At 37.6% G+C, this 25,016-nt stretch overlaps 1 protein-coding gene across 7 annotated transcripts in view; it reads left to right on the top strand.

Moving 5' to 3' along the window:
- The window catches only part of BCAR3 (BCAR3 adaptor protein, NSP family member), a 91,952-nt gene that overhangs the window by 50,921 nt on the left and 16,015 nt on the right, over nt 1-25,016 (top strand). For 6 of the 7 annotated variants that reach the window (XM_032696727.1, XM_032696728.1, XM_032696730.1 and 3 more), the window contains one exon: nt 5,251-5,290. In XM_032696727.1, the coding sequence (XP_032552618.1) occupies nt 5,251-5,290 (40 nt within the window). Of the gene's footprint in view, nt 1-5,250; nt 5,291-19,801; nt 19,952-25,016 lie in introns of those variants that run through there. The other variant, XM_032696733.1, reaches the window with a different exon arrangement.

Genomic DNA, 25,016 nt, shown 5'->3' with positions numbered 1-25,016 from the left:
CTTAGGAATGTAGTAGGAGCGTGTGTGTGGAGCAGAAGCTGCTGGGGGATAAAATCACTGGGTCTTTTACTCTAGTTTACAGTACAAATAACATCAGTCTGCACTGCATATACTTAAACACGCCATGTCCAGCATGCTCAAACTTGCACCTTCATACTTAAGTAGCAGTGTATTTCAAAAATCTACATAGATGGAGAGATTTCAAAGACACAGATCGAAGAAGGCATTTGATCCCATCTGGTCATTTTATAGCAGTTGTGTCTGTGTTAGCAGCCATGCAACAGCTTGGTACATTTTCGGTTTCTCAGGCTCCCCTTGAGCATCTGTTGTCTTTACTCATATTACTCATATTACTCATCGGCACCGTTGGCATTGGAACTATTGAGTAGTTCTCATGATCACTCTTTCCATGTGGTAGAAAGGAGATGCTTTTGAAAATGTCTCCAGCAAAGGTCACTTTAAACAAGCGAACATATTTTCATACATCAGGTACTGACAATGTGTCCTAATGTTTTTCCCACAAGTACATTTATAAAAGTGTGAAGTAGCAAAAAGCTGCTTCAGGGCCATTCAGCAGTTTTCACTGCTGTAAGAATATCTGTGTGGGGAGTTGAGTGATAGTGAGGATTTGGACATCTCTGATGATACTGTTGTATCTGTGCTTAAACTTCATTAAAGTTATCACCTAATAACTTTAGCTAATTTATAATTGTAGCTGACATGTCTATGAAGATGCCACAGGCCTGGAAGAAGCTGGTGCTTAATATGGCTTAGTCTGTGAAGGTCTGCGTTTTACAGGAATCTTTACAGCAACAACAATGTGAGGAGGTAATATCCACTGTTAGTAGACAGGTGGAGGTTTTCGTAAAATCAACAGCTAAAGATTACAGATATCTGCTTAAAGGTTCTTTATTGAAGCAGTGCTGTAGAGAACTATTGGCCAAACGTGAAAGTCTGAAAAATAGACTATGTCTCAGTTACTGAGGTTCTAAATATTCTCCTGCACCCACTGAACTGAATAATTTATGCTGGGGTTGAACTCCAGGATTTGGCTTTTCAATTACAGCATTGATTATCAGTACATGAGAATTTTATAAAATGTTTTAGAATAGTGACTAGTTACCTGGATGTTGAAGTTTTCTCTACCAAATTTTCATGATTTGTTGCTCATTCAAAATCCATGCAAGATTTGAAGTTGGCAGTATGGCAATATTTACTTTGTCATACCGGAAATATGATTCCAGTTGCTTACAGTGATTTTTTTTTTTCCTTTTAGCCAGTGGCTGTTGATGCTGACAACTTCAAAAGGCCTTTTTTTTTAATCTTTTAGTTCTTCCTACACATTTGACCGTCATTTAGAAGCATTGGGAAATGGAAGAATAGCATCCAATACATACAAATTCCATTCCCTTTTCTCATCTCAGTCAGCTTTCAGCTGTATCTTGAAGGAGTTTACATACAGCGATAATCCCTGTTTTCTGAGAAGTTATGTTGGTTCTCACGGTGATTAAAGGTATCAGTACTTGCTCATAGGCAGTCAATTCCAACCAGTATGACACCAAGCTCTTCATTGTTGCAAAAAAAAATGTTGCTATGGGAAGAAGGAGGAGAAGAGGGAAGCAAAAGCACAACTCCGCATTTTCTGTTGTCTCATCTCCGTCTTTTTTTGAGATTGCTGAAGCTCCACTCTTGACTTGCAAGCTCTGTATATTTTTTTGTCAGTGTAAACAAGAAACCCATATGTGAAAAAAAAGTGCATAATTCTAATAAGAGTCTTGACGCTGGACGGAAAAGAAATTGAGATGATTTTCAAGGATTACTAGAGAGAGATTAAAGGGTTGTGCGACTGGAAGATGAAGCAGCAGAGAAAAAGGTGATAACAGATGTCAGTCTCTAGAGAGACTGTTTCTGGCTAGGAAAAGCTCAGAATCATGAAGGTTCAGATTGTGATGACTGCTTTCTTTTAGTGATCAGTTACTATTGGAGGAGTATTTATACTGCTAGAGTTTCCACACGGACTTGTACATGTGAAAGAGAGTGAAGAGAGGATTTACACTACTCAGGAGAATGACTTAATTGCATGTGTCAAATCAGGTGCTTTTTTTCTTCTTTTTTGTTACTATGAGCAGTAAAGTGCTGGAAAGGGTTTTTGTTTTGTCATGAAATGAGGTTATAGTCTGGCAGCAATATGAATACCCAAAACAGATGTGGTAGTGTGTTTGCATCCCTTAAATTTCTTTCTGTGACATAATGAGTATGAAAAGAGCATGAAACCAATACTGTGTGTCCTACTGCATACCCAACACCTTGGCTTGAGGTGTTCTGAAAACTTCTCTATTCCAGGTGACAGACATCTTTCTGTATTAAATATGCTTTTTTTCTGAATGGAAGTAGGTCTTATCTGATTATTAAGCATCCAAAATGTGAAATAAAATCCAATCCATGAACCCACAGTTTACACAGTACTGGTTGACTTCTGTGCAGATTCTAATACATGAATGTTGTGGGTAAACAGGTGCAAATGAATACATCTGTAAAGTCAAGCATACTATGAAGATAAGCATTAGCATTACTTGAAAGGTAATTAAATCTGATGAAAGATGGAGAAATTATTATTGAATCAAACCTTTAGTTGAATTGATTTTGAGAGATGGTAGAAACAGTATCTGTCATCAGATCTGCTAGTTATCTGAAAATATTAATTTTTTTTTTCTGCAGATAGTCTAATACAAGAAGGGAGAATGTGAGTTCACCATTTTTTATTAAGATTCCTTGAGAGAGAAAATGGAAAAGAGGTGCTTTATATTTTTTTTAAAGTTCATGACGTTCCTTCACGGGGAGCATATGGCATAAAGAAGCACATCATCACTGCTACCAGAGAGCTGAGATTCAGGAGTTAGTTTTATTTTGTTGAATTCTAGTTATTTGAGCTAACTGCTTAACCTGGTTTTTTGCATATAATGTATGATGGTATTGTGGTGGCATCTAATGAAAGGAAAATGCGGTAGTTAATTTTTACCCTTAGTTGCTGCACATCAGTTACTGTCCGTCGAAAATAACTTCAAAAAATTAACACAGAATGAAGGCTTAGACAACAAGGGAAGATGGGGAGAGAGAGGAGTAGATCTGCTTGGAGACAGGTATCTGAGGTGAACATCTTTCTATATGACCTGTACTTGTGATGAATTGCAGGGTTTCATACATTTTGTTGTTGGCCAGCTTACCAGATAAAATATTATAGTACTTGTGAAAATACTCATTACACCATCCATTTCCTAAAGCCAAAAATTTTCAAAGCACTTCTGTTGTGTGGATACTGAAGAAAATGTAGGTCACTTCTTTCCCCACACTCTTCTGGATTTCCTGCCTTATGTAGCAGTAAATAAACTGTTTGATCTTAAAGCTTTTCTACCTCTTTCATTTTGCTTTGGCTTGATCTGTCCTAAGGATCATTTACCTTGTACCAGGTGGTGGGAACAGTGGGGTCTCTAGCAAGGCTAGTCTGCAGCAGTGGAGGTTGTAAATGCAGCCCTTAACAAAATGTGCTTGCTGATGAAGTGAGCAGGTTTGTTCTTTTAGAGTGTGTTGTACATGCAGTGCTGGTAGACCCTTTGTCCTGAAAGATTCCACAGGCAAGTGAAGAACTAAACTGCAAAGTTTTTCAAAAGCACTTGGTACTGGCACAGCTTCCCACGGATCATTTGAATGTGAGAAGAATTCAGCCATGCTTAATGACTTTGTTGAACTGATTAAGAATGGGATTTTTTTTTTTCCAGTCAAATTGCAAAGTGTTGAGAATGAAAATGTCTCTTCTGTTTAGGAACTTCCTTTTGTTTTTCCTCTGTGCTTCACCCCTGTTTTCTCTGGTATACTTGTGCATATTTTATGTTCATACAGTTACCAAATTTCCCCTTTCTATATTGCATAGGAAAAAGTTTAAAATGGTCCAACTTCTATTTCCATTGCATTTTCCAACTTTTTTTTTTTAACTAAGCTGAGAATGAAACTTGATCCTTGATAAATATTGGGATAATGTGAAACAGTAACATATGAGACAGCCTGAACAGCTGAGTATCGTCATTTTATGGCCAGGGCTGAGAGGTGGGAAGGCTCAGTTTTGCCTCTGTATAGGTGTTCTGGATTAACAGCTGTTAGGGAACCAGGCTAAAAACTGAGTATAAAATAATAACATAGTTTCAGATCATGTGCAGTTACATTCAAAACAACACAGGGAATTTAGAGACTGTTCTCTGGATTAATTCATTTCAGTGTAACCCAATTTCTACATTTCTGAAGCTGCTTATTAGGTTTCCAGTGTTACATCATTGTAACAACTTGCACCAAGCAGGGTTCTGGTTCTAAATGTATAGAGTATGTGTAGTCCATGTGACAAACTTGGTTGCTTTAACAAGTGCCTGATCCCTCTGTAAGTTTGTGTGTTTTTCTTTGTGCCTGTTGTATATTTGTATTTAAGGCCAACATCAAATATGTCATCCCAGGTTTTGTAGCAAATATCCAGTCATGTACTGCAAACTCTGACCTGCTAGTTCTCAAACAAATATACAAAGTGCTTTGAAATAGAAATAAACATATATTTTTTGTAAATAGTTGTAATTGATCGCAAAGCTCTTCATTTAGGCTTCTGTGCCCTTTGCCATCTGCCTGTACAGAAAACCTGTGATGAGAGCTTTTCTTTTTAAATTAGGGCAGTGGCTTTCAAATGATTGTGATGCTGAATTGGTGATAACTTTGAGAACTTTGTATATATAAAAAGTGAACGTGTTACTTTCTATTTTCTGTTAGCAGTGCCCTCTCACTGCTGTCAGCAGCACTAGCTTAAATGGGAAAACATACAAGCAAAGAAATACATTCAGAAGTCATTGAGGGAGCTCTCTTAAATTTATTTCAGATATTTTAGGTGGCATGTGTTTCAGCCATCTGTTGAAATTGCAAGATTGTTTTTGATTTGCTTAAAATGATATAATTAACTTTATTCCCCAATTAATTACTATTAACTCTACTACCTGTTCTTCTAGAAGAAATGGATGATTTATATATTTGTTAAAAGATAGATAGCATAAACCATGTAGCTCTAACAGACATCTTTTAATGAAGATTTTAATGTGACCTAGTAGCTCTATAGCTCATATGAAGGCATCTCCAGTATGAAGTTATATTTGGACTCACCATTTTTTTGTTTGTTTGTTTTTCTGTCCTGTCTTCCTCTCTCCTTGCCCCATTTTCTTACAGAGATCAGAATATTCTGGATCCTACTTTGGAATATGTTAAGGTAAGGTACAATTTCTTACTCTCAAAATATTTTATTTGGTGTCACTGCCAGATGTTTGTAGTTAAGTAGTGCAGCTGTCTGTCTTTTGCTGCAGAGATACTGATTATACATGTCACACTGTTTGCTTAGTGCTTCAATGAAATATTTGTGGGAATTGTGCTTTGGGGGTAGGTTGCATTTTTATATTGGGGCTTCTTTACAGTTATGTGGTGACTACCAGTTATGTGGTGACTACCTAAATTTTTGCTTTTGTTAACAGATTGAAAGAATCTGCGTGCGTTGCTTATGGATTTCTGGGGAAGTAAAGGAACATATCTGAAAGTAGCATAAAAATGTCAGGTTCAGGTTTATGGTTTTAGCAATACACTTACTAACATTATGGTTAAAAATTCACTTCTGGTTCAAAAAGTAACTGGAATCCTGGAAAAATTGTGAGTTCTGTTTTCCTTTTGTACAAGATCAGAGTGTGTACTTTGTTAAAGTAAATAAAAAATAGTCTGGAGCATTCAAAAATTTTATTCAAAAATCAACCCTGGATTTGCAGTATAGAAACTCTGGAAGAAGCCTTAGGGTTGTGATTCTGTACTGGCAATATCTTGTAATGCTGTAATTTCTGCTGAATTAGCACCTTTCAACATGTTTAAGTGAATATTGTTTCTCAGAACCTTACAAGAATCTGGCTTATACATCATGTCTCTCAACAATGGGCTTCTCTAATTGTTGAGCTTTGTTCTCTGTCTTTTAGAAGTTTTCTGAGAAGTGTCAGATAAACACAGGTTATCCTTAACATAGCATATTTCTGTAGCTATTCATGCAAGTCTGAATTTCTCCGACACCCGAATTTCTGCTACAGGTTAGAGTTCAAGAGGGGAAGAGACTGAGAGCCAGTCTGGGTTTTGCAGCTGGAATTCCCTCTGTGGATGTTCATTGTTGAGGGAAGTGGAGAGGTGCCCAATCTTAGGGTTCAGATTGATTGAAGAAGAAAACTAGGAGAATGTGTTGATAGGGGATTGTCACAGGAAAGTGCTGAGAATTAATTCATCTGAAAGTGTGTCAGGGTCATCTGCTGTACTTTCTGCCTAGGGTTGGGATGGATGTAGGAAGTAGGGTTTCAAAGAAGAGGAGGGGAAGAGCAGAACACAAAGGTCCGTGGAAAAGTGACTGCTGGAGGACTCTCAGAACAGCTGCTGGATTTCTGCTCTAAACAGTTAGCTCACTGTTGTGAGGTCCCTGGCCTCAATCCCAGCCTAAAGTTGGGATATGGTAAAGTAGCAGAGACAGAAGGCCAAAAGCCTTCTCGAGAGTGCTGTAGAAGAGGGGATGCCAGAGGCAACAATGTGGTGGACATGTTAATTGCTCTATTTAATTTACTGTGTATCTTGCACTATGCTGTACAGAGTATGTTGTTACGGTTTTAATAATATGACCAAGTAGAAGGCAGAGGTATCATGTGCCAATTCATCAATATGTGTGTCTTGTCTTGTTGGAGCAAGTTCTTTATTATAAATGTGGTTTCTGATCTTTTCAACTTTTCTAGTAGAAGCTTGTCTTGGACTCTTGTCAATAGCAGTGGTGCTAAGCTTAGTTATTAAAACTTTGATGTTGAGGAAGAAAGCCTGAGGAAAAGAGACATATGAGGGAGAACATAAGGGTTGCTATCCTCTTCTCTTCTTCCTTTTTCAGTTTTTCTTGTCTATATCTGTATCTTTAGTGAACTGTGAGTTTGGACCCTAGTTCAATGATATTATAACAGGAATTCTAGACAAGAAATCTCAAACTACAACTTTGAAGAATATGCAGAAATTGTTTTCTAGTAAATATAACTCCCCCAAACACTTTTTTGTCTTTCAAAGTCTGGGTTACTAGCAAAACTGATTTCAGAAATGTGTTCTTACACAGAAAATGATCATAATTAAAGGAAGACTCTCATCAATAATTTGTTATCAGTTAACTCTAACTGTAAAAGATGTGCCTGAATTCATATTAACAGGATCTTGGACTCCCTTTGTTGGCTCAAGTTTCAGCAAGTATGTGTTCATTGTCTTCTATAACTTACCTTATGTTAACTATTATATTAGTGTTTATAAATTTTTGAGATCCTTGAATAAATTATAATGACAGCGTTAAGTCAGGTATAAACTGTAGAACACTAACCTACTCGTGCTGAAAAAATAGATTTCTGTAGCATCTCACAGTGTTTATACCACCATTGCCCTTCGCACAAGCCTCTTTGATATATAGTCTGTGCATATGTAGTTTGAACAAGCGGGCAGGCTTTGACAGATGTTGTTTAAGTGGTGAAAAAAATGCCTTTAAGTGAAGAAGAGATAGTAAGAGAAGAGGGAGAAACAAGAACACTTAGTGGGAACCATATTTTGCTGATTTAGGATACTGAAGTTCTGAGCGACAGATTTGTATTTCTGATGCACAGGAAAATACAGTTAGGATTGTCTCTCAACAGAAAATTGTCAATTTACTGACTGGAAACATAAACTTGAGTGTGAAGCACATATGATGTACCAGTCATACGTAAGAACTAATGCTGAAACTAATTGTACACAGTCATGATACTGATTCTCATGTTGCTTTTCAAACTGTGAAGAGAAGAGAAACTTTGGATTAATTTGCCTTGTTAAAAATTGCATTATCCTGAAAGTAATACATGGCACAAATTTAAGTTGTACTGCTGGTGCAGTACAAAATTACGTTTGGCTGCTGGTGAGTCTTCCCAGGAGTTACAGTCCTGGCAAACAAACTGTACTGTCAGGCCCTGAGGGCACTCGTTTCTAAGTGTTCTGGACAGCCTCACTTAGGACCTCCACCCACGCCCACCCAGCAAAAGCTCCACCAGGCTGGAGCCTTCAAACCCTGCCCGAGTTGTTTAGGTGTGCCTACCCCTAGTCCTGTTTCTCAAGTGCTGTGTGGGAAGCCCTGGACGGACCTTAGACCTGTTACCTGTCTTGCCTGAGGCTCAGTGGAATGTGATAGGACCTGTTGTGTCATCACCCTGCTCACCTTGCTTGCATCTTGGTGCTGTGGGACTGCACCTTGTTGGTGAGCACTTTGGCCTCCCTGTGCCCCCAGATCACCATTCCTTAGGGAGCAACCCCACTCCTGTTGCTCCCTGACACACTAATTGTAGGTGACTGTTTTGAAAGATCCAATGTGATCAAATAGATGCCATTCTCATAACTGATCCACTTTATCAGGCTGCGCAGTCATACCTATTCTCCTTCAAAGCAAGCAGCTAGTTTTAAACTAGCTAGATTTAAAAAGTAATTTTACAAAACAAAGCTGGGCACAGAGCAGACCCTGAAGCTTCATAGTTGCAAATTAGCACTGTTTCTGCAGTGATGCAAACATGCTACTGGAGTTTCTGGAGTCCCATAAAAAAGATAATACTTGTTTAGAATGTGCTCCTGCTGGGGAGTGATCAGCATCTCTTCAAAACTGGACTCTGCTGTAAATAGAATGTGGAGAATTCATTCAGGCTTGAGGAAGAGTAACATGGTTCTGGTTTTGATTCAGTGTGCTGGTTCACAGTGAAAAGTATATCATCATGTTTGTTGTGGCAGTAGTGACTACTGAAACTCATGGTACTTTGAAGCTGAGTGTATCAATTTGCTTTTTAACAAACCTTTCCTTGCTGGAATCTGGTGACTCAAAGTAATACAAATAAATCCTTGTATTCAGAAATACTTTGAACAGAGGAAAGGCAAAGAAACCTGTTTTTTCTGCTGTCTTATTCTGTTCAAGATACAAGACAGAAAAGCACTAGTTATACTGCACTTTTTTTTTGAGAATTCTCTATAGATGCACTATGGTTTCTCATTCTGTAATCTAAATTACAGCTCACAAATGACAGTGTAGTTTACTACACCTTGAATATTGATGTATTGGTTCATTCGATACATAAAGAGAGCTAATCATGCAAAAGCAAGTTCTAAACGGGAGGAAAAAAGTACTGATTTGCTGGAGTCGGAGTACTGAAGTGTCCATATGGCTTCAGCCCTTCCTTTGTCTTTGCAGTGCTGCTGAAACCATGGTCACAGTTAAATGGCTCTTTCAAAAAAACCTTTTATGGTAGAAGTGAAAACAGGCCAGACTGCTTTGAGTCAGGCTGCTACCCATGTCATGAAAGAGATTTAGGGACACAATAGCACGTTGTACATTCTGTGAGATTTTTACACGTTTTATGAGCCAAATAATAGATCCATTGGTAGTCTCTGCAGGTTCTTCCCACACCCTGAGTCTGCACATCCACAGAACAGACTCCTGCAGCAGGGGAGAAAGAATCAAGTGCTTGCAGATTTGAGTGTGTCAGAGAACTTTTTGTGAGTTGTTTTGATCAAATTCATATGAACTAAAGATAGCTTTCTGTCCCATTCCTATTCACTATAAATACTTTAGGTTCTTTTTATAGAAGTCTGTGCTGTGATCATTGAAGCTATATCAGGGCAAAAAGGAAAAAAAAACCAACTAGATTTCTCTCTTCCTTTCATGGAAACCTTTCGAGCATTTCCCGTGGAAATAGTGCTTAATAATTATAGAAATACATATCAGTGATGAGTTGATGAGTATTTCTATGGCCTGAGGGTTTAGAGTTGTATTTTAATCCATTAGTGGAAAATTACAAAATTTATGGCTGATTGTCTGCTCAGCATGGTCATGAGGGAAGTTTATATTTAGATTTGGACTTGGAAAAACCGTTGCTGCCCTAAGGAAGTTACAGCTGCAGAAAAACATTCTCTTGTGAAGTTCTGCTGAAGGATTGTTGTTTGTCTCAGCCCCATGGTGTTCATTTTTTCCCTATTTTTACAGCTCCTTGATTTTGTTAGAAAGCAAACTGTCATAAAAGTTACCGTCATTTATCATTGCTTTGGTTAATGCAAGTGAAAATAAAATTTTGATGACATTCCAGGTTGTTGATCATTATCTGTAGCTTTGCAAGATAGGACAATGTTTTGTGGGTTTAATTCAACTTTAGGAAACTTGGATCAGGTGATGATGTTTATTGATGCACAGTTTGTGTAGTTAATTGCACAAATTCATAATATTGTCGATGCCAATATGTGTGGGTGTTTGACTCTCGTTGTTCTTTTGGCTATGCCAAGAAAATACCATGGGAAGAGAATTATCAAAAGTAAAGTTTTTATGTGTGTATGTCTATTTGAGAAAGGTTGGGAAAAAATCTGTGTCAGCATGACAAGTAGCCACAGTTTGGGAAACAATTCTTCCTGATGACAATGAAATTACATTGCAAGCAGCCTTTTTTAGATGTGGAAATATATTAGAGAAATCCCCACCTCACTGGAAAAGTTGCCAACTGCAGTATATTCCTGTTCATGCCGCGTATCGCTCTCCTGCGGAGACTTGCCCGTTGAGATGCGAGTTGTGACTTGTGAGCAGAAAGTCTGTGGGATTTCTGCGTTGTCTGACAGTGTTGTGCATAAAGGACCTGAGCTGGGAGGAATGCCTGATGCTGAGGCACCACACCATCAGGAGGTTCTTTTTGAATCCTTATGGTAGTTTGAGGATTTTTTTTCCTACACTTTCTGCAAGTGCAGCAAGAGCAACAGTATCACCGAAGGTGGAATTATCAGATGGAATGTATTTTGTTGAGGAGAAAAAGAGTATGCCCATGTGACTGACTTGGACTTTACACATCTCTTTGTCATTACAGATTTGTCATCCAACTCAAAGATCATCAATGCTGTCAGTAATGTTTCAGTCAGAGATACTTACTTTTATTTCATGTTTCTAGCTTAGCAGGAACTGAAGCTAAAATATCACAACATCATTCCATAGCAGTTGCTTCTTGTATACAAGCTGTGTAATTCAGAAATATAAGATTCTGTTAGAGCCAATCTGATATTAAATACGTGTAATTTTCTGTCTGATAAAAACTTCCGCTTTGATTCTTGATGAGTGGTTGCCGGTTATACGCTGCCCTCTGCTGGAGAAGAAACACTGTAACTCGATATTTTTTTAATCAAATAATGGCTGTTAAAATCACATTTTTCATAATAATTTCGTTGTAACTTTTGTAGTTAAAACACTTTCGGAAGTTTGTTGCTTTTTTTCTCAAGAGGCCCATAATGGGGTGGAATTTTTCCCCTCCTCTCTGTCATTAAGTTACAGAAGTAGGTCTTGAGGGAACTTGAGAATTTTTTTTGTCAGTGTGTCACTGAGATTGTTAGAATAGGTGTTCTGATTAGTCCAGAACCTCCAACAAAAGAGATTCCATAGCCTCCCAAGATAATCTGTTCTACCTTGCAAACCAAAGTGGTCTAATGGTATTTTCATTGTTACCAGGAAAAGTTTTTCCTAAAGTGGGATATTTTGCACATAGAGGTGGGGCTTTTTTGGTTGGTTGGTTTTTGTTTGGTCGGGGTTTGTTGCCTTTTTTTTTGTTTGTTTTTGGTCCATCTGTCTTCTGTTGGTTACCTTTATTTAATTTTCTAGTGGGATAAGTTTTGGCTGTTGCAAGAAGTTGGACAAAGCATCTTGTCGTTTACTTTTAATCCTATTCTGGTAACAGTAAAATTTCAGGTAGTAGAATTTTTTCTTCAGCCATATACTGGGCTTGTTTCTTACAACTTGTGCCCTTTCTCTACCTAGAAAGGAAAATGATATCTTCAAGTATGATAATTATTCCTAAAATATCCTTATTTCATCAGCGAAGTATAAAATGCAAAAGACTTAAGGGGATACATGTGTAATTAAAATTTAGAAGCTCTTAAGTAGTTAATTCCCCTAAAATCAGGGTGAGAATCTTGCCCTGTTTATTTGGAGTTAAAGAAAACTTGTTTTATTTGATATAATGCAGTTATCCATAATTAGTGATGGAATCTTACACCCAAGTTTGAGTATTTTCTAATGTTGAATTTTGTTTGACCAACAGGCTCATCTCTGAAAATATGGTTGAGTCAGCAGTTCTGTAATCTATTGGGTGCAAAGTGATGATAAAATCTAAGCTGATGTTTGCAGTGAACTGTGCAGGAAGAGGGATTCTACAGCTCTGCAAGACAGTGTACCCTCAGTGTACTGTCCTAGTTCATGTTTCCCTAGTAGAGAGAATCCAAGTTAGCTTATTACTGTTTGGAGTTTTTTGCTGTTTCCCTGCCCCCAATTCCTGAATGACCTTATTAGCTTTAAGATCTGTAGTGGGGTTTTTGATGAATGGTTTTTGTTTTTTTTCCTTCGTTGGAGTTTTTGTTTGTGGGTTTGTTGGGGGTTTTTTTAGCATATTGGGAGGAGGGATTTTTTTTTTCTTTGTGCATGATAATCCTTATATGAATTGAGTCCAGTGGAGAGTGGCTTTCTAATTATTCTGACTTTTATTGTAAAGTCTTTTAGCCATGGCTCTTGCATTCCCTTCTCCTGATGCTGAAATGGAATTTAGGATATTTATCTTATAGAACATCTTCTGAAGTGTTGTGTATGCTTTGGTAAATATAGAATGCAGATAATTCATAGAGCAGCAAGCATTCTCTCTGTTTAATGGTTAATCTTACATCGTGTCCTGTCATGGATTTGACCCTGTTAATGTCTGTATTCTGCTTGAGTTATTGTTACTCATTCACTCTTAAATGATGTTTGATCTGGAGTCATCAAAAGCCACTGCATGCACTGAGATTGCACCACGTTTTGAGTTGAAACCTATAAAATTATATAATTTGTACTTATTTCCTTGGCACCAGTAGTAATACCGGTGGCAGTAGCTACTTAGTTGACGTTTTCAGTCCCTTTGTTAGATGATCAGTAACTGCTATCAAGTCTTGTTTGTAAGATGGCATAAGCTGGAATTCTTACACCTTACAGTTTTCTTCTATATACATGTGTGAGTAGGTCTGTATATGTAGAAAATGCATGAGTGCCACACATAATTTTATTTGTTTTCATGAGGTGTTTAACAATTAATAACATCAAAGATCTGACTACAATTTACCATCTTTTCTGTTTTTGTAACTGTTGCTGAGTTGTGTCTCTTGGAATACTTATTTTTCTGTTAATTTTGGGCTTTCAGGATTGTTCCACAGGAACTATGTTACTGATGGTGTTGGATTCTTTCATAGTTTAGAAGATGGACTAATAGCAAGAACTGACTGGGCCATGAAAATATTTATATTTAACTCGTTCATGCAACAGTGTACTAAAGTTGATCTTTCAGTGTCTATAAGCATGTGAACCACAAGGGGGAGTGAGTATACAGTGTGTGGAAAGCAGATTATTATTATTATTATTATTATTATTATTATTATTATTAAGCATTTTGGGTCCTTTTACTGGTAAAACCTAGGGACGTAAAGCTCGTAATCCCTCAGAGCTGTGTTAATAGATAATAATTAGAGTAAGACTGGAACATTGTGTGTGATCTGTACATCTTGCCTCTTTTTGGAGACACACTGTTTAGATAGACTTTAGCCTATGGAGGGTGCAGCAGAAGGAGCATTGGGACATTTCAGCTGTGGTAACATCTGTTGATATGTACTGTCAAAGGAACAGGGTGGTCTGATGTTTTTGTATGTCAGATACTTCTAGAAAATAAGAACATCTCCACAAATAATGGAGTATAATGTTATGATGGCTGTCTAGAATACCCAGAGGTAATTTGCCTTCATGTCCTCAAATCTTTGTGTTAATAAAACATAGAAAGGGACTTTTGAAAAGCTGAGCTCAGACAGAGCCTAAGTGACTTGTAAGCTTTGAGTGCTACACATCCGAAATATACGTTCTTTGGATAAAGGGAAAGTATTTTAGAGCATTCAAGAGTTTTAGATAAATAACTGATATTTTAAAATTGACCATTTATCCTGGCGAAGTAGCAGAATTTTTTCATCTTTGAATTCTATTTGAAATTGGTGTAAATCTCATACAAAAAGCACTTTACTTTGATAGGGCTGGGAGGCTTTCAAAAACAGAAGTCTGAAGTTAGCAATCGTGTTAATGGCTTACTTTGTGTGTGAGAGAGAGCTCTTGTATGCTGACCACCAAAGCTAGTTCGACTAATGACAGCTAAGTCAGCAGGAAAGAAAGTATTAGCCATAAACTGTGAACTAATTCTGAACAAAATAGGAAATTCATGCCTTTTCAAAAACTTTTTATTTTCCCAATCTAAGGAATAAATTGAGTTAAATACAGGTGGGACATAACAAAATTGTTTCCTGTTTGTACGTGGGTTGGCAAACAGTAGATGGAGCTCAAGAATATGTATGCTAGTTTTTGGTAGGATCAGTAAAACCTGCTGGTGAATGCATAATAGTAAGTTGGCTAGTAGGAAAGCCAGACATACTACCAGTTGACTTTGAAAAGATCTGATCTTTTATAACTAGAGCATACAAATTTCAAAAGTATTTGGATGTCTTAAAGTGCAAATTAGAACCTAATGGGAAGCTCATAAGGAGATTGGGCATTTATTTCTTGTAGCTGCCAATCTGGATTTTTATATGAGGCAGATTTTCAAAGAGATTTATTCAAGCAGCAGTGTAAACTAAATATATGCAAATTCTGTTTTCTCACTATTCCTGTACAACTGCAGTGTATTTCTGAGCCTGCCTCACGGAACCACGATAGAGAGAAGGAAGAAATTACACTGACCTCTCCCATACCACACCTGTGCAATGCAAACAAGTGGAATTACAACTGCAGATCTGTCTGTTGATTTATGTTTAGAAGCTGCACCAACAACAGCTTGCAGGAAGTGAGATTATACAGGAGAACGTGAAAGAGTCAGTTCTGTTAAGAATTGACACAGGAATGGTTGGACATGAGCTGGGTGGTGGGACTTCATGAACCTGTAAATGTTTGAGTTAGGAACAGATAAAAGTAAGCTACACTCTCTGACAGTGTTGTCATCCACTTTCTTCCACTTATTCTACACTTTAAAAGGTGTTCAGCTGTAAACAGTTGGGCACTACCTGTGTTTGGAGGCATCCCCCATGGAATATTGTTAGAGGTCATGGGCCTTATCTGAAGGATTTAGTACAAAACCTGAATGATAGTGGGCATTGTGAAGATGTTTGTGTGGACAAATTATTTAACAGTTGTCCCCTGTTTCCTGACTTTTCCTTCAATTAAAAAGAACAAATAACTAGTTATAGAGAAAACATGTATTAAACAAAGTTTCAACTGAAGATTTAAGTGCTTTGATTTTCTTTTGTTTTTTTTTCTTTCAAATTTTTTTTATATTGGACTTTATTACAACCTTACAGGTGCCATTTTGCAGGCATAGGAGACTCAAACCCATAGTTAGGCTGTGCATGTTCACTGTGTGACCACGGGACACGTCTGTGTTCCATCTGACGTCATTCGATCAGCAACAGTGAGCCGAGTGCCCTGGATTGGCTGCGTGCTGCATCAAATCAGATGGATGCTGTTGACCCTTGTACAGTACACCATGCCTTCTTTCATTTACAGCTGGCTTCCTGCCTGGACTGTTTACTTTCATTTAGTGGAGTGAAATCTAAAGCATTACATGTATTTCACTGAATACTGTTAGGCTGATTTGAATGCTTAAATGATTTGTTGATGTAGTACAAAGTAAAGTGGCAAGCCACCAATTCCTTCATCCAATTTAGCCTGAAATTATTTTTCTTTCTCTAATATGAAATCATAATAATTCTGTATATGAATTATAAGCATTTCCCTGAGCATGACTACTATTTGGTTCAAAATAACTTCTTGTAGCTCTGCAGACTGTTTTGATAACTTCAGACTACTTGTGAATTTTCAAGCATTTATGTTTGTATGGAGTTTGGTTGCTTTACTTTAGCCACTTAAAACTTTAAAGCCAAATAAGGGGTTTTTTGGGTTTTTTTGGTGATGAGATAAAAAGAAACCAACACCTGCAAAAGCAATTATTCCTACATTTTATCTTGTTTAACCTGTACAACTAAAGCAGCCCAAGAGGATTCCCCCTGAACAGGTTCACACCATCCCGTGTAAGGACCTTGAACTCCTGTGCTGTGAGTGGAGCTGGACAGAGTTTAGGTCTGTCAAGGGAACGCTGAGTAACTGTAATTTAAACCAGACCATGAAAACATCCTAAATAACTCTAGAGACTTTGTAATAACAGATGGGGTTAGCAGAGACTACTTATTTTTTCTTCCTGATAGACTATTAGGAACTCGGCACAGAATATATGTTCAAGTGTCCTTGATCTCATGTGGCCTTGAATTCTGTGAACTTAGAAATCTTTTCTTAATAAGCTTAGTTATCGAAATTATCAAAAATACTCTAGCCAACCATCCTTAGAAACAGATGAAGGGATTATCAGACATGTTAAGATTCTAGGTAAGAATCTTTGAAAACAAAGAAATAAAGCTGATGGTTGATCTTTTGGTGCTGGAGAGCATTAGAAATACATCATAACAGATGACTTAGCAAAAGGACTGTGTTTGATGTTTTTAAGCTACAAGAAACAGCTGGTTTATTTCTCATGTGCAGAGTCTTAAGAACCTGAAGTACCAGCAAAAAATTGAAGGATAGGAGAGTGACAATGTGGCCAAACCATCCTCTGTTTCTCTGAGTCAGTAATTAAAAATGTAAATCTTACCTATGTATGAAGCATAATTTGGAGCAGCCTGAAGGCTGTCCTCAATCATGCTGGCTGAAAACAGCTCCATGATAGCCATCAGTGCAGGAAATACCATACTATTTCCCAGAGCTTTCTCACATACTCTTTGAGATTCCTTCCACTAATCTTAATTTTCATACTGCTGCATCCCAGTATCACGTAAAGGTTGCCATCCATTGAACTATGTGGGCAGAAGTCACGTTAACCTTTAATAAAAAGAAAAATCCCATTAGTATAGTTTTTAAAAAATTAAATTCTCTATCTAAATAAAGTATCCTCTTTCCTATAAGTTATACTGTTGATAAAAAGCTACAGCTGTTATATGAAATTGTACAGTATTATTTTTTAAGTTTCATTATTTCTGGCATTCTCACAACATACATAATTTTTGATTCTTTACTTCATTACAGACAGGAAATAAGGAGCTGGCAATTACCATTTGTAATTTATACCCTGCTGTTCATGTTGAGCTGGGAGTGTAACACCTAAACTTTTTTCAAAACTGTTTAGTAGCAAACCTTTCAAATTAAAAATAGCCACATCCACATTGAATACCTATTAGGCCAAATTTGCTTTCCATATTAAGCTGTGCTATTCCCATTGAAGGAGGGAGATTTTGCCTTTTTTTTTTTAACCCCATAAAGAACTACTTTTTGGAACTTTTAATTCTTTTCAGAACAGAAGTGTCCCACCTTATTTTGCATTGCTAAATCAAGTTGTTTCTGCCGCCAAAAATAGATCAGTTGTCCTAATAGCCCTTCTTGTCCCCTGCTGCAGTTTGAGTTGCTTGTCTTGATAGTTTTTGTTTGTGATATTCCAAGTGAAACCTTAGTGTGTTGTGCAGTGATACTAATGCTGTCTTGTCACCATTATAAAGAAAAAATACCTTGACTGATGTAGTCTTCATTTTCCTTTCCCTTTTTATCATTCCCCCTCTTCTCCCCCCCTCCCTTTTTAAAATTGGATTAGGGTGTTATTATGAGAACTTTTGATGAATTCTTCAAAAATACAGTCCTTGATGAGATGTCCTGCCACAGTATCAAAAAGCTTCAGACCAGAAAGAAGAATCACAGTTGAGGCTTTTGTGTTTGGAGTTCTATAGGGTATCTTTTAATCTTCTCTTCTCTGACTACCTACTGAAGCAGTCCTGTGGATTTCCTCAAAGTGGAAAAAGAACTCAAATTAAAATATGCTGCAGCACAGAGCAAAGAGAAGAGTGGGGTAGTTTCACAGTCATATTATCTACTCATTCATTGTTTGAGTTTGTCATAAACTACCTGGATAGGCATTTCCTCTCCCCAGCTCTACAGCAGGACTCCATCTACAAAGTCAGTATTTTCAGCTTCTTTTCTGACCAGTCTTTTATCCTTTTTCTTGCCAGGTTTGTCATTTTACAGACCATTTAATATTCTGTTCTTTTATTCCAACATTGTTTTCCTTTTCTCAAAAGAATCACAGGCACAGCATCTCCTACACATCCCAAGTAGTCTGACCAGCTTTGTGAGCATTCTGGTTTTAGTAATTTGGTGCTAGGTACCTGCAAACCTTAGGTAGTCAGACAGGAAAGAGAACTTTACACATCACCCTTTCTTTTCCTTGTTATTAACCCTGCGATTTCCTTTTCTTTTTGGATAGGCACTCTATATCCCATTTCCCTTGAAAGACAGTGCATATTTTATGTCCTTTTTCTGCTCAGTGCTGCTGCTTGGTTTATGTGCCAAGTTCCATTGCTGGGTGCAGGCACTGAGGGCACTTCACATTGTTCAGGCAGTGTAGGAAGGAAGTATAATTAGGTGAGAAGTATTGCCTTGCAAGTAATACCTGAGGACATCAATAAGCATTTAATGTATGTGCCCTCTTAATTATCTAATATATTTGTTGCTGATGAAAAAGACAAGTGACTATTCATTTTACCCATGTTTTGGGATTAATTTATTCCCAATCTAAAATCTGAAATATCTGTGACTTCTGGATTTTTTTGGTACCACCCAAGTAATAAGTGATTGATCTCTTCAAAGTTTCTCCTTCCTAAGTGCTACAGGTTTTCCTGTACCCCTCAATCCAGTCCATCTTGTTTCCTTTCACCAAGTCTGTTAACTGGGCTGCTATCAAGGTGATGTCTTGTCTCTTACAGCTGTTTTTTGCAGTGGTTCTTGAGAGGGCCTTGAGGTTTGTAGGACAGTCTTTGCTGATGAGCAGTTTGCTGACAAGTCAATAAGCTATGGACTATGCTGTACAAGGAAGTAGAATCAAAGGCATCAGACCTGTTCATGAATTCAGTTCTTTCTCGAGCACTTTGCACAATCCCAGGGGACTATCACCAAGCTAAAGCTGTCCACTGATAGCTTTCAATGCTAAAGGTACCTTGGTTGCACCACTAATACTGACTGTGCTGATAGGGTTGGTTTTCTTGCTATTTTTTCCAAGGACTGTTTGCCAGAAGCTTCCTAATTAAAAATAAACAGATTTATCATTTTACTTGGTTACCGAAGCTCAGAGGATATAATTCTTACAGTCGTCAAACAGTAGTCACCTGCTTTTCCTCTTCTTTTTTTTCTTTTATGTGTATATTATTGATGGTGCAGGCAGAGATGTTGCATGATTGAGCTGGAGCAACTGATTAAGCCTTTACCAGCACAGGGAGACAGCCAGGTATTGTAACTCATCGAGAAGTTTGCCTCGTGCTGTTGGCTTAAATGCATCTCTGAGCCAGAGGATACCAAGATAGAGGAGCTAGGATTTCACTGGTGAGTGAAGCAGATCACATGAGGATTCTGGCACTCTCTCTATGGCATGCTGGAAGCGAGTGTGCCAGCGGTCACTGAATTGATAGTATCAGCTTCAGCTGTGGAAAGTGTCCTGCACTGATATGTGAGTAGGGGGGTGTAGTGGCTCTGGTAGGCAGTGGTGATACTAAAGAGCTTGCTTAAACCTCAGAAAACTGCTAGGAGTGACTGTTTATCTTCGGTCTTGAGGAACCACAAAGAGCAGAACTGAAAATGCCGAAGGATTATAATGTTTTTCAAATGCTGATTGCAGCACTTTGCTGCTTTTATCATCGTAAGTCTGTTATCAGAGTCAAGGTAAGTGCTCTTTTTCAGTAACAGTGTGCTAGTCAGTAATGTTTTTCGTTTTTGTTTAGAAGTGTTTGTTTTTATATCATGGTAGGGTACACTGTGTTTCTCTTCTGAAGAACACCTTTAGAATTTACCATTGTCTCAGAGAGAATCTTAAACAACTTGCTGTTTTATGAACCTGAAGCTGACTGTCTTTATGTTTAGGCACTGAGTTAAAAATGCCCTGGTTTTGGACTTGCTGAAGAGAATTTTAGCAAACTTTCAAGTTTTCAGAATTTAACTGATCAGACCTAACTTTTTCCACAGACTTAGTAAAAACATAGGCAGTTGTGCTCAGGAGCCCAGTCTTTTTAAGGACTTCAGAAAATTTTGGATTTTACCTCGTATTTTAGAATTTTTTTATTTGCAAGATACACAAAATCATGTACACATAGGATGGTTTGGGTTGGAAGGAATCTTCAAAAATGCATTATATGTGCTATATGCACAGGAAAAGCCTTTATAAACATTTTCAGCCCCACTTACAGAAGTCTCTGAGTGACTTGGGAATTGTAGTCATGTGAGATATCTGACTACTTGAGGATTTGTGAACTACACTTAAGCATTTAAATCTTTTTATTAAGATTTATGTGTGAATTGTTCTTTGACTACTATCGTGTCAGCTCTGTAAGTCACTGTGTATTTGTGTATAGGTTTTCTGGAGCACTTGCAATGAGGAAGGATGTGAAGGATCTTCTGGCCTGTTAGCTTTCAAACTTCAATGGAGGCACTTAAAAGTTGGGAACAGATGCCCCCTTCTATCTCCTTCAGTGATTTAGCCTTTTGACTGTCCATTTCTGAACAGAGGTGTGGGGCTCAGTCTTCTGGGCATGCTGAAAAAGTGACTGATCAGATTGACTTCTCAGAAGTTATCATCACAATAGAGTGCTAAAGATGCTCTATTGTGCTGTAATTAATTTTCATTCCTGTTTTAAGCATAAGGCTTAATTCTTCTAAAACCTTTTAAATTACACTGGGCTTTATCGTTTACTGTCAGAACAGTTAGAAAACTTATTATTGACCATGCATGCCCTTTGTTTAACTTGGCACGAATTTCTGATACCTAAAATAACAGTGATGTTGTCATGGCAACTTTCCATTTAGTCTAATCCATATAGTCTCTAGAGAAACAGAAACATTAATAGTGTTTGCTGTATGGAGGGTAAAAAATAAAACCTCTTATGTAGAAAGAAATTACAGTTGGGATCTTTAAAAATAAGGTTCTATTTAAAGAGATTTGCAGCATTTAAAATAGATTTGAATGCATGTGTTCCAGTATGCAGATTTAGCATTAGCTGAATCTGATGAACTGCTATATTAAGAAGTTTGGATGGTAGGCAACTGGGGTGCATTTACTGAAGAGAAAGGGGCTGTAGGTATGGAAATAGCTGGTGGTCAAATGAAGTAAGGTGTGAACCTTGGGGCCAAATGGTGTGGGTTCTGTGAAATGCCAAAGGGCCTGGGATGATATGAACAATAGGATGGTATGAAGTGAAGCTGTCATATTTTTAAGTTTTTGAAACGTATCATTTTAAGCAAAATCAGTTTGTGTAATTAGATGAGATTAATTCCTGGTTTTAGTAGGAATTACAATTCTTATGAAATACCAGATTGTTCCACAAATAAACATGCTGAAGTCCGCAACTACCTCTGAGAAATTCAGATTTTTTGCTGCATTGAGATAAATGTATTATGTTGCCCAACTGAATTGAAAACAGTATGTGGCCGAGCTCAGAGATGCCTTGTTGTGTCCCATCAAAGCACAGGAAAACTTGAGCAGTCACATTTTGCTGCACTTAATTGTAGCATGTGAAATTAGGATCTCAACAGCAGATGTTTGGTTTATTTTCCCATGCATTAATAGAAAATATAATGATCAGTCTAGAACATCTCAACTCATCGACTCATTCTTCAGTTGTGATGTGTCAGTACCTTTTATGATCTCATTGGTTTTTATAGCTGTTTGCTGTCAAGGTCAGCTTTTACATTTGAGGAAAATAAAGAGAAATTTCAAGATAAGGAGCTCCTGTTTGTGCTTAAAAAAAAGAAAGTGAAGAGAAAATACTAAATTGTGACTTATACCACTTCCAAGGCAAAATACTGTTCTTTAAATTTTCATTTTTTGGAAGAGAATTAAGCTAAGACTAAATCAGTGATATATGGTGACTTAAAAAATGTAGAGATCTAAATTAATAAAGTCAGCTTTGCCACAAGACGAGGTTTTTTTAGTACTAGTCAGTATGGTTGTCTCGATCAGAGGGGGAAAGACCTTGAAGTTCAAGTATTTTCAGTCTTAATTCTCTGCTATGATTCACCCTCAGCTGAAGCTGTGCAAGAGGGGAAAACCACTCCAGTTTTCGGGACTGCCAAGTTTTAAAATTTCCAGCACATTGATGTAACTCATTACTGGGTGATGTACTAATGCTATGAATGTGACGTGAGTAAGCAGCTTTTTATAAGAAGCTACTTATTGCAAGTGCCATCTCTTATCTTGGATGAATTGCAAACAGTTTTTATAGATAGTAGGTCTTAATTAATATTTCTTCAGTGTGTGATGATCTAAATCTGTTTTACTGGCATCCTCAGGCTTCATATATCCAGTTTCAGCATGTATGTGGAAGCAGTTGGATTTGATAACATGTGAGTTGCAAGTCATCACCACCCAGCATTATGGGTCTGCTCTTTTGATGTTAGATTTGCTATTGTTGGAGAGGTGCAGATGTGAAAAGACTGACTTATCAGAATTATGTGGAATTTTGTATAGCTCCCTGAACTCTGTTGCTGCTGAGTTTGAGTTTTGATGAGTCTTGTACTATAGGTTTTTTTTTCAATTTCCCATGGTAATTTTATAGTTTATCAAACTGTGTGCCCTCTATCATAAATATGTGGATAGCACAGGGACCATTGGTGCTCTGTAAGCGATTTCTGTTTGATGGGAATGGGAACATTCTGCAGTAGGTATTTATGCATTTAACTGCTTGGTAGTAACTTTTATATCGATATGTCTCAGATTAAAACAAAAAAAAAGAAAAACCCTACACAACTGCTAAAATCCTTTTGATTTGGTAGTCAAAATCCCTAGGGTCACTGAGTGAGTAGATTATGAGTTGACTAACTCGCAGCTCAGGATTTGTCAGGATCCATATTTTAGGAATGAGGCTGTCCTCCTAGCTCTGAATGTGATTACCTAGAGTTGTAGTGGAAAGTGGATGTTGAATCCACTAGAATTAAGTTTTCCCATTACCTTCACTTAACTTTGGACTGAACTTTTTACTAAAAGACTTTTTTATTTTCCTTATCCTAACAAATATCTTACTTATTAGTTGTCATGTTTTAAGCCCAGCTGGCAACTATGCACCACACAGCCACTCGCTCACCCACCCCCTCAACCCCCCATTGGAATGGGGAGGAGAATCAAAAGTAAACTTCTAGGTTGAGGTAAGAACAGTTTAGCAATTGAAATGAAGCAAAATGTAATAATAACATTAAATAATCATAATGATAATAGAAATAAAAAATGCCAAATGATGCAAAATACAGTTGCTCGCCACCCACTGAGTGATGCCAGACCTCATCCCTGAACCCTGATGCGCCCCACTGCCAGGTAGCTCCCCAGTTTATATCCTGGGCATGATGTTCTATGCTGTGGAATATCCCTTTGGCCAGTTCAGGTCACCTGTCCTGACTGTGCTCCCTCCCAGCTTTTTGTGTACTTCCTGACTGGCAGAACATGAGACACAAAAAAGTCCTTAACTTAGGATAAACATGACGTAGCAGCAATCAGAACATCAGTGTGTTATCACATTGTTCTCATACTGAATCCAAAACCCAGCACCATACCAACTACTGAGAAGAAATTAACTTTATCCCAGCTGAAACCAGGGCATTAGTTAATAAAAATTGGCCACTTTTCAGTCAATGTCAGGCAGGTTATGTTGTTTGGAGTGGCAGACTGAGAGCATGCACATGATGAAGTTTATTTGTTTTTAAAGAGCTGTCATAGTCATGATGAAAATTTTCATAGTAATTTATTATCTTTTCTTCAGTAACCTTAGGTAACAGTCACCTGTTACGTAAACAAGGTTGTAGAAATCTTGAGGCTTCAAAGTTGCTATTGTCCTGTATTTATTCATCTGTCTGAGTAGTTTGAGATTTCTCCTCCATATTCTGGGCATGGTGAAAGTTTGTATTTGGTCCGTCTCAAACAACCAGTTAAGCCACACGAAAATAAAATCCTGCACAAGTTGACATTCATCTATGCAATGAGACTTTTATCATCCATTTTGTACTTCCTATTACTTAATACAGCACTTGCTATAGTCCCGTGTGAACTTCGTACACTCTAGAAGGTTAAACTGCCCCTGGAAAGAGCATTGCACCAGTTGTAGTTGAAAATGTCCAAGTCAATCAGAAAATGGATTCATGTGTTTAGAAACTCCCTTTTTCCAATTAGTTCTTTCTCAGAAAAATTATTCAGAAATGACTCTGTCCATGTGTTTTTGTCATTTTGTAAGTTCTTGGCCAATGGTGCTACTTTTTTGTTAGGAGAAAGACAAGAATGTTTTCCAGCAATGATGGAGAGTTTGGTTCCATGCTTAGTGCCAGTCTGTTTGGTTTGGTGACCAATTAGGAGAGTTTTATAAGTGAAATGAAATACCTTGTACTCATTAAAATAAAATTAAAACATATTCTAAATTGATGTAACTGTATATTTTAAAATGCTTATATTCACAGTGCCAGATAGGCAGTCTGATTAGGGTCACCAGAGCACGGGATTAAAGACCGAAGGGATCTCTGCAGCCAGTGAAGTATATCTTGATCCAGTATTGGAACTTTGACAATAAAATGTTCATTTTCAGTATGAACAAGTTGATTGCTCTCTAGTGGCTTGGCAATAGAGGAATTTCATTAATTTTTCACTTTTCCAGATGTTTTTAGTGTCCTGTGTCTGCATGTCCTCTCCCTTCTTTCTCATTTCACATCTTTGTCTTCCCTCTTGGTATTTCCCGTCCCTGCCCCAGCATCCCCTTCA

This window comes from Chiroxiphia lanceolata, chromosome 9 (assembly GCF_009829145.1).
Source record: "Chiroxiphia lanceolata isolate bChiLan1 chromosome 9, bChiLan1.pri, whole genome shotgun sequence".
Taxonomy (NCBI): Eukaryota; Metazoa; Chordata; class Aves; order Passeriformes; family Pipridae; genus Chiroxiphia; species Chiroxiphia lanceolata.
Note: the sequence above shows the minus strand (reverse complement) of the source record. Positions and strands in the feature narration are given on the sequence as shown.